Below are 16,822 nucleotides of genomic sequence, written 5' to 3' on the forward strand. Positions count from 1 at the left end.
CCCAATATCTAATTCGTCTCATCACGGTCGCACCTCACCTGTGCATCGGGGCTCTTCTTGCATCGATCACATCATTGCCGCTCACGGTCTCGAGCATTTAACGCTGTAGGGGAGGTCCTCCCTACTTGCAACATACAGCCACTACAGCTCTGCTTGTCTACCTGGCTACTCTATGATAACAACATTAGAAACATACATGCAGTGCGCAGTTTGTAGGAGCCAAACGTTACCGCTCTAAATTAGAATAACATAAAAAAAATTTAATTTTACCGCTTTTGAATAAGTTTGTTCTTTTACACCGTTGTTGAAAACATCTCTCGTGGTGGTTTACAAAGCCCCCCCCCCACCCCAGCTCGTAGCTTTGGTCACCCGGGGGAGGAGGAGGAGGGGGGAGCAAGACACCCCCTCTGTCCCTACGCAAATGGAATGCAAATAATACGCCAAGGTTAAAACCTTTCGGCCAAGAAAAAAAGAAGAGTACACGCGGTATGACAATCGGTGGAAAATGCTCGACAAAACAGCCACCCGCAAAGGACGCCCGTGCAAGTGGCGGTACAGAAGGTAGGTTGTAGACAAACCACCTGTGTAAGAGGAGCGCCAGTGAAGAAGTGTTGCCACGCGCGGGGAACGATAACGCACAGACGGAGACGGTGGGTGAGCCGACGTGGGAACCTCTCGAAGAAGCAAAGCGATTCTGGATGAATAATTGATTTTCCTGGGTGGAACGCAGACGATCGCGACTGAGTGATATCAATTATAATGGCGCTTGGGTAATGGCTGGAGAGTTGACGTTTGACACACATTGTAAGGGTTTAGGATAATTGAACAAGTCAGAAAACCCCTATTGTACGTTTTTATTTTTAAACCTCATGGACCCCTGCAAAAAAAATACGAATCGGAAATGAAGTGGTTTCACCAACGGGGCAAAATCGGCCTGAAGTAATAATCACACGTTGCTGCACGTCTGGTGCGGAACACTTATAACGAAAATAAGATCGGTGAACCGAGTAATTTGCCTCCCGTGAAGCGAAGTCCGATAGTGGATAAAGCCTCGCATCCCCCACTCATTTCAAAACAAACGTTGGTGTTGCATCTTGTAATCCGACAGGTGCGCTATGAAGAAGCTCCATTGCCCGAAACGTCGCCTACTATATATTTTTTTCTTTTAAAGCCAGCGAGTGTTGTTGACGAGTGTGTCGAGTTAGTTTTTTTTTTTACATTGTACTTGTGCACCTCTGGGGTGCGTCCTACATTCCGGAGAATAGGAGACACTGTGAAATGTTGCGGATAACAACATAGCAGGAGAATGTTGAACCTCATCGCTCCCGTCAGGTTTAACCCCGAATCGTGACGAGTCTTGGGATCTCGTGAGTGGAGGCGATGATTGCTGAGTGACCCCAGCGGTAACCTCACCGCTGCCCCGTACAGCCTTGACATACTTTAAATGGGGCAAGTGCTGTTATCGAGCATTTATTAAAAAGGCCGGCACGGCACCCGAGTGGGGGGGGGGGGGGGGGGGGGGGGGGTTGGTGGCCAGCACCACGCACGGCCGCCTTTGTCTCCCCAGTGGCGATGATGTGAGGTCGAGTCGATCTAGAGGAGGCTCAGGGCCGGTTCAGATAATTGTCACTGGGATATCAGATCCTGGCCGCACGGGGTTCGTAGCGCAGCGCGCTAACCACGACACCACCGCTCTCAAGCGAGATCACGCATCACGCAGACACACGCACATCCACCCCACCACCACCACCACACCCACGCGCGCGCTGGGGAGGGGAGGGGTTTTGTAGCCTAAGGAAGCTAAATAATAAATGACTCGAAAAAAAGTGAATTTAACGAGTGACTGGGGGGGGGGGGGGGAACACACCCACCACCCTCCTTCCCAGCGATAATAAATTGATGTCCTCACCACGCGCACGGTGGAGCTGCGTGGGAGGAATGAGGCGACTTCGAGAGGCGACATCCTCCGTGGGACGCACGGCACGGGAACACCGCGTGCGCACGAGAGCGGAGCCGTCCGCGTGCACGCGCGCGTGAAGAGAAGCGCTCTTCTCCCTCGCTCTCTCGCTCGCCTCGCCTCCCTCTCTCTCTCTCGCCCCCCTCTCGCTCGCTCGCTCTCAGTCTTCGAGAATCCCCCGAGAGCCGGACGCGGCCGTGCGACTTGGCACTGAATGCGGCAACGCGACCATCCCTCCCTGCAGCCGCTGATGCCGCCGCTGATGCCGCTGCCGTTGCGCGCGATGCGGATGACGGCTCTGAGCCTCGCTTGCTGCTTCCTAGCGCAGGTAGCGACTGCGCTCGAAGCTGCGAGCTCACAAGGTGAGTTGTTTGCGACGGGGCCGGGAGCGGTAGCGTGGCGGCGTTTAGCGCGCTGCGTTGCGAATCCAGCGACAGCGCGCTTGGATTCCTCTGCTCACGGCCAATACCGGCGGCGATTCAGAATTTTTTGAACCGGTCGTGGGTCTCCGCCAGGTCGACCCAGCCTCAGTTGAGTTGCTGGTGCGACTATGCGAGCATCGCCACTGGGGAGACGAATGCGCCCTGGTGCGGTGCTGGCTACGTTACCCCCCCCCCCCCCCCCCACCAACATTATATGCCGTTTTGGCCTTCATACGTGCTCGCTAACAGCACTTGCCCCAAAAGTGTGCTAAGGCTATACGGGGGAGCTTTGTCTTTGTGGGTGGGTGGGGGGGGAAGAGGTGGCGCAGAGGTTTTCACGCTGCGCCACGATACCCCCCCGGCGAGCCCGAGTTCGTATTCCCCTTCGTCACGGCTAACGTCAGTGGCGAGTGATATCCGGACCGGTTACGTGGGGACTTCCCCTAGGTCGACTCGGCCTTTAATTTAGTACCTGCTGCGTAAACACCCGTAACCGAGTCCACCAAGGCGACTGGGCGTGGTTCTGGCCACATCACGATCTCCCTACCCCGCTGTAATAACAGGTCATCGCTAACAGCACTTTCCCCAACAGCCTGTTTAGAAGCTATACGGCGGATCTTTGTGTGTGTGTGGTTATTCGTTTATCAGCAATGCACACGCACTTTATAATCCGCACGCCCATTGGTCGGTGCGTCTACTGCATTGTGATGCGTGCGCGTTGGACCGGCAGCAGCTTATCTCTGCGCAACATTATACTTGGTGCCATTTGAGACCCGATGAAAGTCATTTTTTTTTGTTTAAAGGAGAGCCGTGTAAGAATCAAATAGAACACAGCAAAGGGTCAACTGCAACAAATGTGTAAGGAATCATGAGCAGCAGACAACTGAAGCAGCCGCATCTGCGTTTCCAAAGCATCGATTGCAAAGCGTGGATGTAAAAATGCACGTGGTTTAAAATCGCCAGGCGAGAGCTCGCAGAATTATGATGATTATGTTGTCGTCAGCTTAGAGGTTACGCACATGCGTGGACGTGTATCCATGCCCCGTCCGGATCTCGCAAGGCTGAGCCTGGAGATGCTTTAACCACACCGTATTACAGATGCAGGTTAAAAAAAATTTTGTATACCATTATGGGTAATTTGTCTCCTCTGAAAAAGGCTCATTACCTGAAGCGCTCGCTTCCACACAGCACTGCGTGCTCGGTGGTTTAACAGAGGCGTTAGTGCGAACGGTGACGACGATTTTTCGAGCTGCCGCTGTAATTGGAGGCCGTCATTAGATGCACGAGGTATATGCAATGATACACGCAGTTCTCCACTGGTGGTGGTTCAAATTCACCTGTTGCATGGTTATTATTATTAATATTATGAAATTATATCATCATTTTTTAGTTCATCGGGTTGGTATGGTCAGCCGATAATGGTTTGCATTGTTCATCTGCACGCCGATTAGATGCGTTTGTGTTTTACAATGACCTTTCCGCTCGCAAAATGTGGCGTTTCGGTCATTAGTGCATTTGAATTTGAATTAAATGCTGCAATATAGTGCTTCCAAAATGGCACACTTAGAAGCCATCTATGTAATAAACCTGCTGGCTGTACATATACATACACACACACGTGTATGTATACGCATACATTGTCTACAGATGGAACGAGCAATTGGATCAATCTGCTAATGTTCACCAGAATGACAAAGACAGCTGCGGTTTGACGTCCAATTTTAATTAACTTGTGATTTTCATTGTCTCCTTCCGTTAACCGGACCAAGCTACGCCTCTCCGTGTGCTGTGAAGGGCCATTGCCCGAAACGTCGCCTAACAATATTTTAAAAAGCCACACTCAAAATGTTATGAGCAAATGTGTCGAGGTGTTGTGTCATTTGTTCTTCGCTGCCATCGCAGTAGCAACAGCGTCACCAACACGATTCGCCGATATGAACAACGTCACATTACATACACAAGACAAAGATGCCCCGTATAGCCTTATACAGACTGTTGGGGCAAGTGCTGTTAGCGAGCACCTACGAAGGCCGGGGTGGGTGGCCATCACCACGCCCGACCGCCTTTGTCTCCCCAGTGGTGATGATTACACACCACACCAGGTCAAGTCAACCTAGGGGATGACCCAGGATCCCGTTCAGATAAATCGTCAGCAGTGTTGGTGGCCGTGAGCGGGAATCGAACTCGGGTCGCCTGGTTCGTAGCGCTAACCACTACACCACCGCTCCCCATGTTACGTACACACACTCAGCCCGTCGTTCACACGCGGGGACACTGCGCTATCATTCCTTATTTCATTATTTATCCTCTCCTCGTTGCTTCACTTTGACCATTTCGAAATGCAAATGTCGAGAATTGCTCATTGCGAAATGCTCGCGAAAAACGTCGTCCCGAGTTAACGCCCCATCATCACTATGCAGTCGCCTAGGCAACACAATCACCCTCGACACACACACACCAACATCGCACACACCCCGCAAGCAGCAAAGCTACACTTGCTCCTATGCACATGGATGAGGCTACTATTCAGAGCGTCATTAATGCATCCTAAATTCTCAAATGAGCAACCCCAACGGTGATGTCATCCTGCTGATTTTGGATCTACCGCTCTCTCCTCCTCCTCCTCCGCCTTCATTGTTAGGAGATTTCGATTTAAAGCTTATTTCGTGACTGCAGGGATTCGTCTTCTTGGTTCTTTCGGTAAAGTCACGTAGAAGGGAAATAATAAAGTAATAAAAATAAAACAAAATAACATTTATGTTTTATTTTTATTATTTTATTATAAAATGTATTATGTTTTATTTTTATGATTTTATTATTTCCCTTCTACGTGACTTTACCGAAAGAACCAAGAAGATGTTAGGAGATCCTTCAGCAGACCGTTGCACGCTTTCTCACGAAAGACAAAGACGCCCCCGGGTAGCCTTAACAGACTTTAGGGGCAAGTGCTGTTAGCGAGCACCTATGAAGGCCGGCACGGCACACGAGGGGGTGGGTGGCCAGCACCACGCCCGGCCGCCTTTGTCTCCTGAGCGGAAATGTTTTTACACGTCCCACCAGGTACTCATTTGAGGCTCAGTCGACCTAGGCGAGGCCGGTTCAGATAATCGTAACCGGCATTGGCCGTGAGCGAGAATCGAACCCGGATTGCCGGGTTCGTAGCGCAGCGCGCTAACCACTACACTACCGCTCCTTACTATCACCCTATATACACACTCACTCACTGCATACAGAAAGCTACTGCCCCTATACCCACCGTGGGCTATTAGTCAGAGCGTCATTAATGCATCCCAAATTCCAAATTCGCAACCCCAATGGGTGCGGTGATGTCATCCTGCTGATTTTGAATCTACCCCCCAAACCCGTCCTCTGCGTTCGCATTGTTAGGAGATTCCTTCAGCAGACAGCTACATTGCCCTCTCTCTCACACACAGACACACACAGACACACACACAGACACGCATGGTTGAGTGAGCAATGACTTTGAGATCTTGGGCCCAGTTGAATGGGCCCCGTGCAAGGGCGATTCAAATGCCGCTGCCGGCGCCAGGCAGCAGCATCGGCAGCAGCGTGCAATGCACACACCAAAGACAAAGACCCCCCGTATAGCCTTGACAGACTGTCGGGGCAAGTGCGGTTAGCGAGCAGCACTCCTATGAAGGCCAAAACGGTACAAGGAGGGGGATGAGTGGCCAGCACCACGCCCGATCGCCTTTGTCTTCCCAGTGGCGATGTTTACGCACCGCACCAGGTACTCATTTGAGGCCGAGTCGACCAAACGGAGGCCCGGGATCTGGTTCAGATAGCGCGTGCGGACGCGCTGAATAAGCAGAGCTAAGCCGCGACTCTCGCTTGTTGGTGTCCGGGAATAACGGCGTCCAAATTCGCTTTCTGGGCACGTCTACCCCACAGAGTGCGTGGGGTGTGCGACGCACGTGTTCACTCCAGAGTAGCCCCCCCCCGTACCCCAAGTAGGGGCAATGCCGACGTTGGGCCAACGTCGGCATGGTTGGTTGGAACCGCTGGACCAACTTTGGCCCAACGTTCCCTATTCTTAGGTTTTTTTCGGTAAAGTCACGTAGGTAAAAATTTTAAATTAATTTTAAAAAATCACGACGTTTCGGAGGCAACACAAGCCTCCGTCTTCAGGTGGAACCGTCACAGCACGAGAGCTGTATCAAGTAAATGAGAGATTACAAGAGATACCACTCCGTATATATAATGGTTGAGGTGGGGGGGATGGGCCAGGAACGGACCACTTTTTATTATTATGGTAAGGTGCGGCTTGAGACTACGGCTAGACTACATAACAAATGACTGAGCCTGTATTATGGTGAGGTGCGGCTTATTTTTATTTTACTTTTATTAATTTTAATTTTTTACCTACGTGACTTTACCGAAAAAACCTAAGAATATGAATCCTTGCAGTCACGAAAGCTTCAAATCTAGAACCAACGTTCCCTGTTTTGCTGGGTGCAAATGGATACAAATCACGAATATTTGCTGTCTCCTGTCCACTTGCATAGCCCTCTGTTGTCAATCGACAGCCGGATGAGGGCCTCGCCACGCTGTGCCCCGTCTTGGGGGAGGGGTTGTTTGACCATACTTCACCACGCTCGTCAGTGTGGATTGGTAAAAAGAGATGCAGCTAACCCCCTCCAACCTTGACGGATGAAATTAGTACAGCAATAAAAAAAAAAGTGGTCGTTATATGGATATACAGGTCCCCACCATAGGAATGTGGAATGTATAGTTGAACCCACCAGCTCGGCTTCCACAAAACGAGTACGAATATTAACTGGCAGGGTACAGCGATAACACAAAGCATGCATGTCCTCATTAAATATGTAATTAATAGAGTAAATACACCGTAAGAGGATTAGAGAATTAGATTAGCCCTAGCATGATGCCCTAGGATTAGGTCAAACAGCATGGCGTCTTTGGTTTCCATGTTTACCGGTTCTTGCACGACCTTACACAAGACTTTTAACATCTTGTTACGTCGTGGGATCAATAAGGTCACCGTTTGCGAGCAGATGTGCCGCGAGTGCGTGCAAGACGGGCACACCGGGTCACGCACGGGTGTACACGGGGCCTCTAGCGCAGTGCACGCTGTTCGAAGGCAATTGTTCATTACATCGAGTAGTGGGGAGGGGGGGAGGCAATTATTGTGGACTGGCCCACAATGATTGAGTCTGCCCCCCCCCCCCCCCCCCCAAGTAGGGTCAGTTGATTTTTCGATTTAAAGCTTTCGTGACTGCAGGGATTCATCTTCTTGGTTCTTTCGGTAAAGTCACGCAGGAAGGAAGCAATAAAATAATTAAAATAAAACATAATAAAATAAATCATTCAGACGCTGTCTCTCCGACAGACCTGGTCTTCACCTGAGGACGGCTGCTTGCGTTGTGGCCGAAACGTCGTGAGAATTATTTTATTATGTTTTATTTTTATTATTTTATTGCTTCCCTTCTGCGTGACTTTACCGAAAGAACCAAGAAGAGAGTCAGTTGATGTTAAGCACGCGTCTAACCATGACCCATAGACATCGGCGTTCTTCATCGCAAGCCCCCAATGGGTTCAAATGTGTGGCGGCCCTCACACTGATGAGGGCCGCCACAGAAATTGGCGAAGCTCACCGCTTTACAGTACAGCGCCCAGATGCGTTCTTGGGGCTGCACTGCGCGCGGTTCGGCATGATGTCCGACGTTTCGCTGGACGTGCCTCGGAGCTCTCTCAGGCAAGAACATTGAGCGGCTACAATGTCGAGGAAGACCCGACAGAGCACATCGGACAGCTGTAAAACACAACCGCGAACACCTTCACGGCGGTCGCATCCCAAAGCAGCCCTCAATAACATCGCTCGAAGCATCATGAATCATCATTGCGACGTTTAGGGCCGGCGAGTTTCACAATTCCAGGTCGCGTGCACGGAGGATTTCTTGTTTATGTCTGGCTGGAGGGAATGGGAGCGTTTGCTTGTGACGAGTCGAGTGATGGGTGAGTGTGTGTGTGTAACCCATGTGTGCGTGTCCCACGTGCTTTCTCGCGGACCTGTGAAAGTGAACAATAGAAATTGCACTTTAAAGACTCGATGCCTGTCGGGCTTGTCTCGTTCAAAACGCCAGCCTCCCGCCTGAGTCATCCAAACGTCACCCCCTCCCCCCCCCCTACTTACCTTTCAGGTGTACATCTGTGTGTATGACTCAGCTGATAAAGCATCAGAAAGGACTCCCATCCATAGGTTTTACGAGACTTCAAATCCCAGCCAGGCATAGTCGTTCGCGTTCTCCTTTCTTCTCTCGCCGCCGCCAACATCCCAATCTGAAACCCGAAGCCAGCTGCATTCCACAGAGTGAGACACTGATGATGATTATTAGTGACCGTTTCGCCCCTCTTTCACCTGCGCACATTCAAATCTCACCGTGATGTGTATCTCCCTAACATCCCCATCGTTTGTTCAGCACATTGAGATGATGTTACGTTAGACTCTCTACGTGCACATGCACTTTGTATAGATACCGCAATTTAAATGAATTGGAGTGGCGTACAAAATTTCAGTCATATCTAGGTTTGTTCTGTTTTAACGTTACTAATAGGGGGTTTCCACTTTTTTCTGGCAACAAAAACTGACACCTTTTGCAAGGAATCATGCTTACATTAACCACAATACTTGCAGTCAAATGCAAACAAAAAACAATATTGGTGTTCAACCAGATGACGCCAAAAGACGCCTTTTGGCGTCATCTGGTCGAACACCATATGAGACTAGGCTCTAAAGAAAGCTGTCTCTGGTGTGGACCAATCAGTTTCAAAGACAATGCATAAATTATCAGAGAATTGTTTTTTGTTTGCATTTGACTGCAAGTATTGTGGTTAATGTAAGCATGATTCCTTGCAAAAGGTGTCAGTTTTTGTTGCCAGAAAAAAGGGGAAAAACCCTATTAGTATATTTTGGTACTGGCAAAGGAGGTCCCATGATGTTTTAACGTTGTTTATTTTTATCATCGTTTGTCCCATTTGTAGAGTGATACTCCATTCACCTAAAATGTATCGAGCACTTGCTTATAACTTGCATCGTGTAAAAGCGAGTCTTACGCTCATAATCCGATGGATGTATTGTGAGTGAAGAATCGACTTAAAAATCAATGAGTGTTCCATGCCGACTTAGTGTCCAACATCGCTTCAGGGCTGGTCCACCGCCCATTACAAGGACTCCAATCTTGAACCAAGACCTCAGCGAGTGTCGTCTGTCAGGAACCGATCGCAATCATCCTGTGTGTATGACTCATCATCGGGCAAATCGCCCGATGATGCTGGATGTAAATACCAGCGAAACGTCACGGAACTCAAATTGTAAATGTCGTGGATTTACTCTCCAACACACCGGTGGGCTGAAGCACTAACTAATTGGCGTTTTGTTTACGTGACAAATCCCTTACTGATTGGCCGTGTCGGGTGGTGGAGGGTTACGACACATTTATACTTACGCGATCTAACCCAAAAACCTTTATTGTGAATAACATTGGTCGCGAAAGCCTACGTGTTCAACGGAATCATCATCATTGCCCACAGCAAGGCCGATGTCTGCGACGCAATACCGTTTGGTTCCATATACAGTAGTGTCTAAATACAGCCACATCATGACTCTGTAAAATAGGTTGGACACACATCATAGCGGGGGGAGCAATGAAGGAAATGTGGACACATGAGTGATCTGCAAGATACTTACACATGCGGCACACCATCGTCCAGTCCGTACAGGCATTGCGATTGGCCGTTACCACTTGTTACGGTACACATCGCCTCCAGTCTATCAGAAAGGTGGACTAATATACGCAGGTGGAAATGTAAACCCCGGAATACGAGTGCTTCCTATCCAAGAGGCAGCGCCTCGCGGTGACTGGAGGAACGCAAGGGCAGGTGTTAGGAGGTCATCACGGTCAACACCGTTCACTGTGACCGTAGTCATGCCAACCTGAAGATTTGTGGCAGCATTATTTTAAAAATTTTACTCATCCTATGATACCTCGACAAAGCATGAAAGGTGCCTCCCTTCCTCATGCACCTGGACTTCCTCTCCAATTGCTTTCTTCCTTCTGCCACAAACACGCAACGACGTCACCGTCAACTCCTGACCTCTACGGCTTTGTTGCTATTCGAGTATCTCACCTCGCAATTAGTAAATCGTAATTTATTTACCTAAAAAGAAAATAGTCACCGAACCTCGGATTCTCCCAGGTGGGACCCGCGTTGGGTTCGTTTGGACACCGCCGTTATTGTTGCGTCGTGTTCGGGCGCGAATGGAATGTTGCACGAAGTTATGAGCATCCTCCATTCCTATATTAGGCAAGTGGTCGTTTAGTTATTGTGTTATAGAATCAGTCTCATGCGGAGAGACCACAGAGAGAGAAAGAGGAAAAACCCAAGAATTGGGCTCTCTCCAAGACCTTGATTCATTCGCGGCAGAGGTCACCACAAATCTGCGAGCTTCCTCTGCTTAACAAAGAGGCCCCCATCAACCCGTCACGAGGCCCCTTCAGTGGCTCGACGCGCCGCGGGGCATGCGGGCGTGCACCTTACCTTGTTGTGATACAACTCGTTCTCCAGTTCACGTTACGAGACGGCAGCAGCAATGGCAGCAGCAGCAGCAGCAGCGCCAGTCGCGCTCCCTTGCGCATTGCCGAGCGCCGTGACTCAACCTTCCAACGTGTTGTGTCTGACAGCGGCGATTTAAAAGGAAAGAAACAAAAAAAGGCGATAGTTTAGGGTGCCCTAATTTATCCTCCCCCCCACCCCCCCCGCACAAAAACCACGCTGGGTAATACTACAGACGCAGAGAGTGCGCACGCAATCGCCACCGCGGTTTGTCCTGACCGCAGATGCGCTGCTTGATAAGCGCCGACCACGAAACAATCCGTGGTGTCCCGAGCGCGGTGTAGACATCATCATCATCATCTCTATCTTTCGATGCTTCGACACGCGTGTCGGTTCTTTTAATTCGCGCTAAAGCGACGTGCGTGAATTCGTACCAACGCATTTACGTGGCGGATTTTTTAAAAAATAAACACATCTATTTTTAGTAGCATCTTAAAAAAATGGAATGTTATGCATTTTTGTGGACTCTTACAGAAGTTAGAAACAAAAACATTGCTATCACGGATCAAATGCCTTTTAAGCGCTTGTTTAAAAACAATACGACCTGCTTGCAAATACAGCAGCTTACAAGAGCGGTCACCAGAATGCACGGTATGATGATTATCTAAGCTTACATAATATTTAATCGGCTGCTGTACCGGCGCGAAAACATTGTGGAGGGGATACGGCCAGCGCAGTTTGAGCCTCCAGCCCAAAGACCTCGACACGGGTTACCAGTGGCATGTTCGGGATCCATCCTCGAGTCCGAGCCAGTTTTGCAAACTTAAAAGTGTTGTTTCAAACAGCTGACCGTGTGATCAATGCGATGGGACTGGACTCATAAGAGTGCACGAGAACGAGTGTTCAGACTTGCATTGAACCAAACATCTCAATGTAACACGGAGGTGGTCGCGACCAACCCAAAAAAACCTGCATTATGGGAAAACATCTCAAATAACATCATTTTCGTTCGTCCTCTGCTCTATGACAGGTCCTCCATCATCTCAAATATTGAGCTTCTTCATTTCACTATACACTCCACCCCTCTCGTTTCTTCCAATTAGACTTTCCTCTTGCTGAACTCGCTCCACAACTTCACAATGCATCCTCTCTCAATCCAACTTATTTTCCCCACCTTAAGCCATAGCCACAGCCATTTAGACGTCCCAGTCTTCATGCGCTGCTTATATACTCGCAGCATTAGGTAACATGTTTAATGGTTAGCTCAACTACAGCTGCATGCAACTTGCCTTGTGCACAAGGCTCAAGAACAAACGTCGCACACACGCGCTTCTGGGAGTGTGGTGCAACGTCTGCTGGAGACGCAGGTTTAGAGACGCTGCTGTTGCTGCAAGAGAGAGTCGTTATTTATGTGGACATTCCTCAAATATTTTCACGCGGCCATAGCTGCAGGCCCCCGGTCTCTCAACCGTGATACGGCCAATGAAGGAGACACGCGAGATTTTTTTACAGTCAAAATACGCGCGCGCGCGCACATGTGAATCAGCCAAACCTACACCTGACTCACCTTTAACTGACTCACTCGTTGTGTCGTCTCCCCCACCTCGGCGAGTTCGCGTGCTTCGGTCTCACGGAAGATATCGCTCCCAGGTGACGAACTCGTGGAAATTGTTATGTTGGTTAAGAACGTCTAGAGCAGGGTTCCATCAATCACCCGGCATTCGTGCTGGGTAGAACGAAAATGACAAGTGGCTTGGTTTTGATTTAAAGCTTTCGTGACTGCAGGGATTCATATTCTTGGTTCTTTCGGTAAAGTCATGTAGAAGGGAAATAATAAATGAATACATCCACACCTGCTGATGATTGCTTGTGTTGCAATCGAAACGTCGTATGTTATTATTTAATTTATTATTTTATCTTTAGACGTGACTTTACCGAAAGAACCATAGAGTAATTCCTGCAGTCACGAAAGCTCCAAATTCAAGATTGACAGGGCGAACCTTTTAATGCCCTGTTAGAAAATGTTAATGCCATGAATATTGTTTACATCTATATATGTATATCATTCAAATTAGCCCTCGCATTTTATTTCCCAGAGCTGGAATAAGCCAGATGAATTGAAAAACATTTACGGATCTTGGTGCAGCAACTCGGCTGAAACCATTAGATTTATGTATTTACGTGGTATATAATATCATTAACTAGATGAGTACATTGTTTAGTATACCATATGTCTGTAAACTACAATAGAAAACACTTAATACAATTGTTTACGCACGAAAGCCTCGCGGAGTCTCAGGTATTCTTTTTCAGGAGATTCCTGCCAAGTTTTAGCAGCAGGGTGCCATGCTGCCGTGCCTAATCCCAGTCGAGTAGATTTGCAGGCGATTCTTTATAATAGGACATTGGGGATATAGACCAACACCAGTTACTCCACTTTGTTCCGCTATGGGGAAAACCCGGAGGCTTCGGGGAAAGCACACGCAGAACAGGGGGAGGGGGGCGGGGAGAACGTACACTGTACATACTTCACACAAAAAGCCACTCGAGTCAGGAATGGAACCCAGACGCTTTTGTGTGGCAAGTGTGGCAAGTGTGGTCACTGCGCCAAGACGCTGCCCCATCAAGAAATATACTACGACCTTCATGGCGGGATATTACGTACTGCAATACCGGTGGTTGTCCTGCACATATCGGCCCCTTTTTCCAACCGCTTTTAAAACAACTGGGTCACAGCGTCGTTCAACATACATCTGCGGTTGCCACCCGTCCTGGTTTTCCAAGGACATCCTCTATTTGTGGAAGAAGTCCTTGGAAATCCGCAAACCCTCCCGGTATTACAAAAAAAGTGTAAATAATACGCTACTTACGGCAATGCATTTACCTTTATATTCCTCTCCTATTTTGATATCTTGGGATATTTTCTTATCGTCCACTGCAGTAATACCCCCATTTATGTCGTTTCGCAAATACGTCGGTCACGTCATTGATACCACGACCTGGATTTGCGTCGCCTCAACCCCACACTTACGTCGCCGGCAGCGTCGTCCGTCCCTGCTCGTATCCGTCGCCTCTCAACCTTCGCCTCCGCCTACCCCGTCAATTGCTTCGATTTGCGTCGTGTCGATGTTCGTCGTTGCAACTTTCGGGAACGCATCCCCCGACGCAAACCGGGCTATTACGGAATAATGTCTCGTTTTTTTTTACATCTCAAACGTGGCAACCCTGTCCCCCCCCCCCCCACTATGTCCCCCCCCCCACTCTGCCCCCCCCCCCACTCTGTCCCCCCCGCTCCCACTCGGTCTCCCCCCGCCCCCACTCTACCCCAACCCCAACCCCACTCTACCCCCCCCCCACTCTGTCCCTCCCCCGCCCCCACTCGCCCCCCCCTGCCCCCACTCGGTTCCCCCCCCCGCTCCCACTCGGCCCCCCCCCGCCCCCACTCTGCCCCGCCCCCACTCGGTCCCCCCCCACCCCCACTCTGCCCCTGCCCCCCGCCCCCACTCTGCCCCTGCCCCCCGCCCCCACTCTGCCCCGCCCCCACTCGATCCCCCCGCCCCCACTCGGTCTCCCCTCCCTCGCCCCCACCCTGCCCCCCCCCGCCCCCACTCACCCCCCCCCGCTCCCACTCTGCCCCCCGCCGCCCCCACTCTGCCCTTGCCCCCCCGCCCCCACAGTATGGCGCCCCCCATTGCTCGTGTACGCGCTGGGGGGCTCCGTGTACGCGGTGAACGCCGACGGCACGGGGCAGCGCAGCCTGGCAGCCCCCGCGTGCCCCAGCCTGCTGCTCGCCTCGCACCCGGCCGGGGAGCGACTCTACTGGGCCTGTGCCGGCTCGCACGCCGTACAGGCGGTGCGCGTGGATGGGACGCAACATCAGGTCCATCAACAGTAGCAGGTTGCTGCTGCTACTGCTACTGCAGCGGCAGCAGCAGCGTCACCAACAACGACACAATCATTGTGATGATGGTCATCGGGAGTATCGTCAGCAAGCAGAAGGATAGATCATGACCACTATTGCTATTATCGCCATAATTATTCATCATCATTTTCTTGGTTCTTTCGGTAAAGTCACGTAGAAGGGAATTAATAAAATAATAAAAATAAAACATAATAAAATACAATACAGTGTCTTTCCGACAGACCTGTGCTTCACCTGAGGACGGCTGCTTGCGTTGTGGCCGAAACGTCGTGAGAATTTTATTATGTTTTATTTTTATTATTTTATTATTTCCCTTCTACGTGACTTTACCGAAAGAACCAAGAAGATGAATCCCTGCAGTCACGAAAGCTTTAAATCGAAATTCATCATCATTGTTCGGTACACTGTGCAGTGTTGAGTAGCGTTTCCATCGTCATCAATCATCACCACGATTGTTTGATAAATTACTCCATATAGTTTTGAGATATTGTTTATACATTATTGCCACCACCAAAATCAGACATGATCATCATCATGTTTTAGACACTTTATCGCTTTGGAGATTGTACACATCATAGTCGCTTATTATCAACATCATTTTATCCACAAACGTTTCCTCATTCAAGACACAGCACACTGTATACGTGTAATCATATGAGATCCGAGCTCTTGTTAACAACCTGATGATGCTGGATGTAATCTCCGGGGAAACGTCGGATGCAAATGTATCAAAATGTTCCTTGCCCTTTAAAAACACATTCTAGTTTTGCTAATTAGCAAAATCAATTAGCAAATTGCCCACCGGACAAATTGATTTTACTGGCTTTGGTCGGGTGCTGGAGGGTTACTGTTACAAACTCTGACATTATACCTTTGCGCGATCAAAACACAAATGCAATTCTGAAATCATCAGTAGCACAATACAAAAAAATGGGGGTGGAAATACCAAAACAATTATTTGCCATTTGCAAATAAATCCAGATGGGGCACAGGCACCAGGCTGATCTTTCAGCACCATGGACAGATCCTTGCTCCGATCCTGCCCACCCATTGTTACACTTGAGGAAAGCTTTTCGTCGGAGCCACTTATGAAGGAAATTACGATGAGTCCCATGCAGTGACAGCAACAAAGCCGCAGCAATCGCATTGAATGAGAGTCCCTTCGGGAATAGCAGTAACCAGAAGACGTGTGACCTCTATAACTTGAGAAGCAATGGGCTGATATCGATCATTTTAAATTAGCACATGCAGACAAATCCTTTGACTCCCTACACATAATCGCATTGAGTTTAGGCAAAAATCTATTGGAAACTGCTTTAGGTGCTGTTCAACCCTGCCTTCCATTACAGTGCAAGTGAATATAGAACCTCCAAATCAATGTGGGCAGTGTCACATGAAGAAACTGATTTTGAAATGCAACGGGAAGCACACCACTCTTGATTAATTAAAATATGTTAGTCATTCCACTTAATCATTTGATAACCAAAATACAGAAGCAATACATCAAATATCCACAAATAGAATCCCTTGACAAAATTCTAAATGTGTCTTTTGAGTGTCAACTTTCCCTGGAGAGTGAGCAAAACCATTTAATGGACATCTCGGACCACTCCCATCTGCGAGTTGCAAAGCCATAACACATATTGAACAGACACCAGACAGAGTTCACCACAACGGACGTTTGGACAAAGGTGAAGAGAGGGAGAGAGGGTGGGGTGGGGGGGATAGCAAACCATTGATCATTTATCCATTGCAGCAAATCCATGACAACTGCAGACATCTGGCAGCGAGGCAACGCCACCAAACATTTCACACCGACGCTAGTTATTGTACCGCCTTACTTGGCGTTTATAAAAAAAAAATTGGGACACTAGCTTGTCATTACTGTACTAACCACGTGAATATATTTGTGCTTTCGTCCCAATA

General features: G+C 49.1%; 1 protein-coding gene across 3 annotated transcripts in view; it reads left to right on the forward strand.

Moving 5' to 3' along the window:
- Window positions 1-1,910: 1,910 nt before the first annotated feature.
- LOC133350582 (pro-epidermal growth factor-like) overlaps window positions 1,911-16,822 on the forward strand; it is a 35,848-nt gene continuing 20,936 nt past the window's right edge. For all 3 annotated transcript variants that reach the window (XR_009756089.1, XM_061565067.1, XM_061565068.1), the window contains exons 1-2: window positions 1,911-2,319; window positions 14,652-14,854. Coding sequence is in view for 2 of the 3 variants with exons in the window: in XM_061565067.1 (XP_061421051.1) it covers window positions 2,172-2,319; window positions 14,652-14,854 (351 nt within the window). In the remaining variant the exon portion in view is untranslated. The remainder of the gene's footprint in view (window positions 2,320-14,651; window positions 14,855-16,822) is intronic.

The sequence above is a fragment of the Lethenteron reissneri genome, chromosome 34, assembly GCF_015708825.2.
Source record: "Lethenteron reissneri isolate LAM-NWPU_2019-01 chromosome 34, ASM1570882v1, whole genome shotgun sequence".
NCBI classification, from domain to species: Eukaryota; Metazoa; Chordata; class Hyperoartia; order Petromyzontiformes; family Petromyzontidae; genus Lethenteron; species Lethenteron reissneri.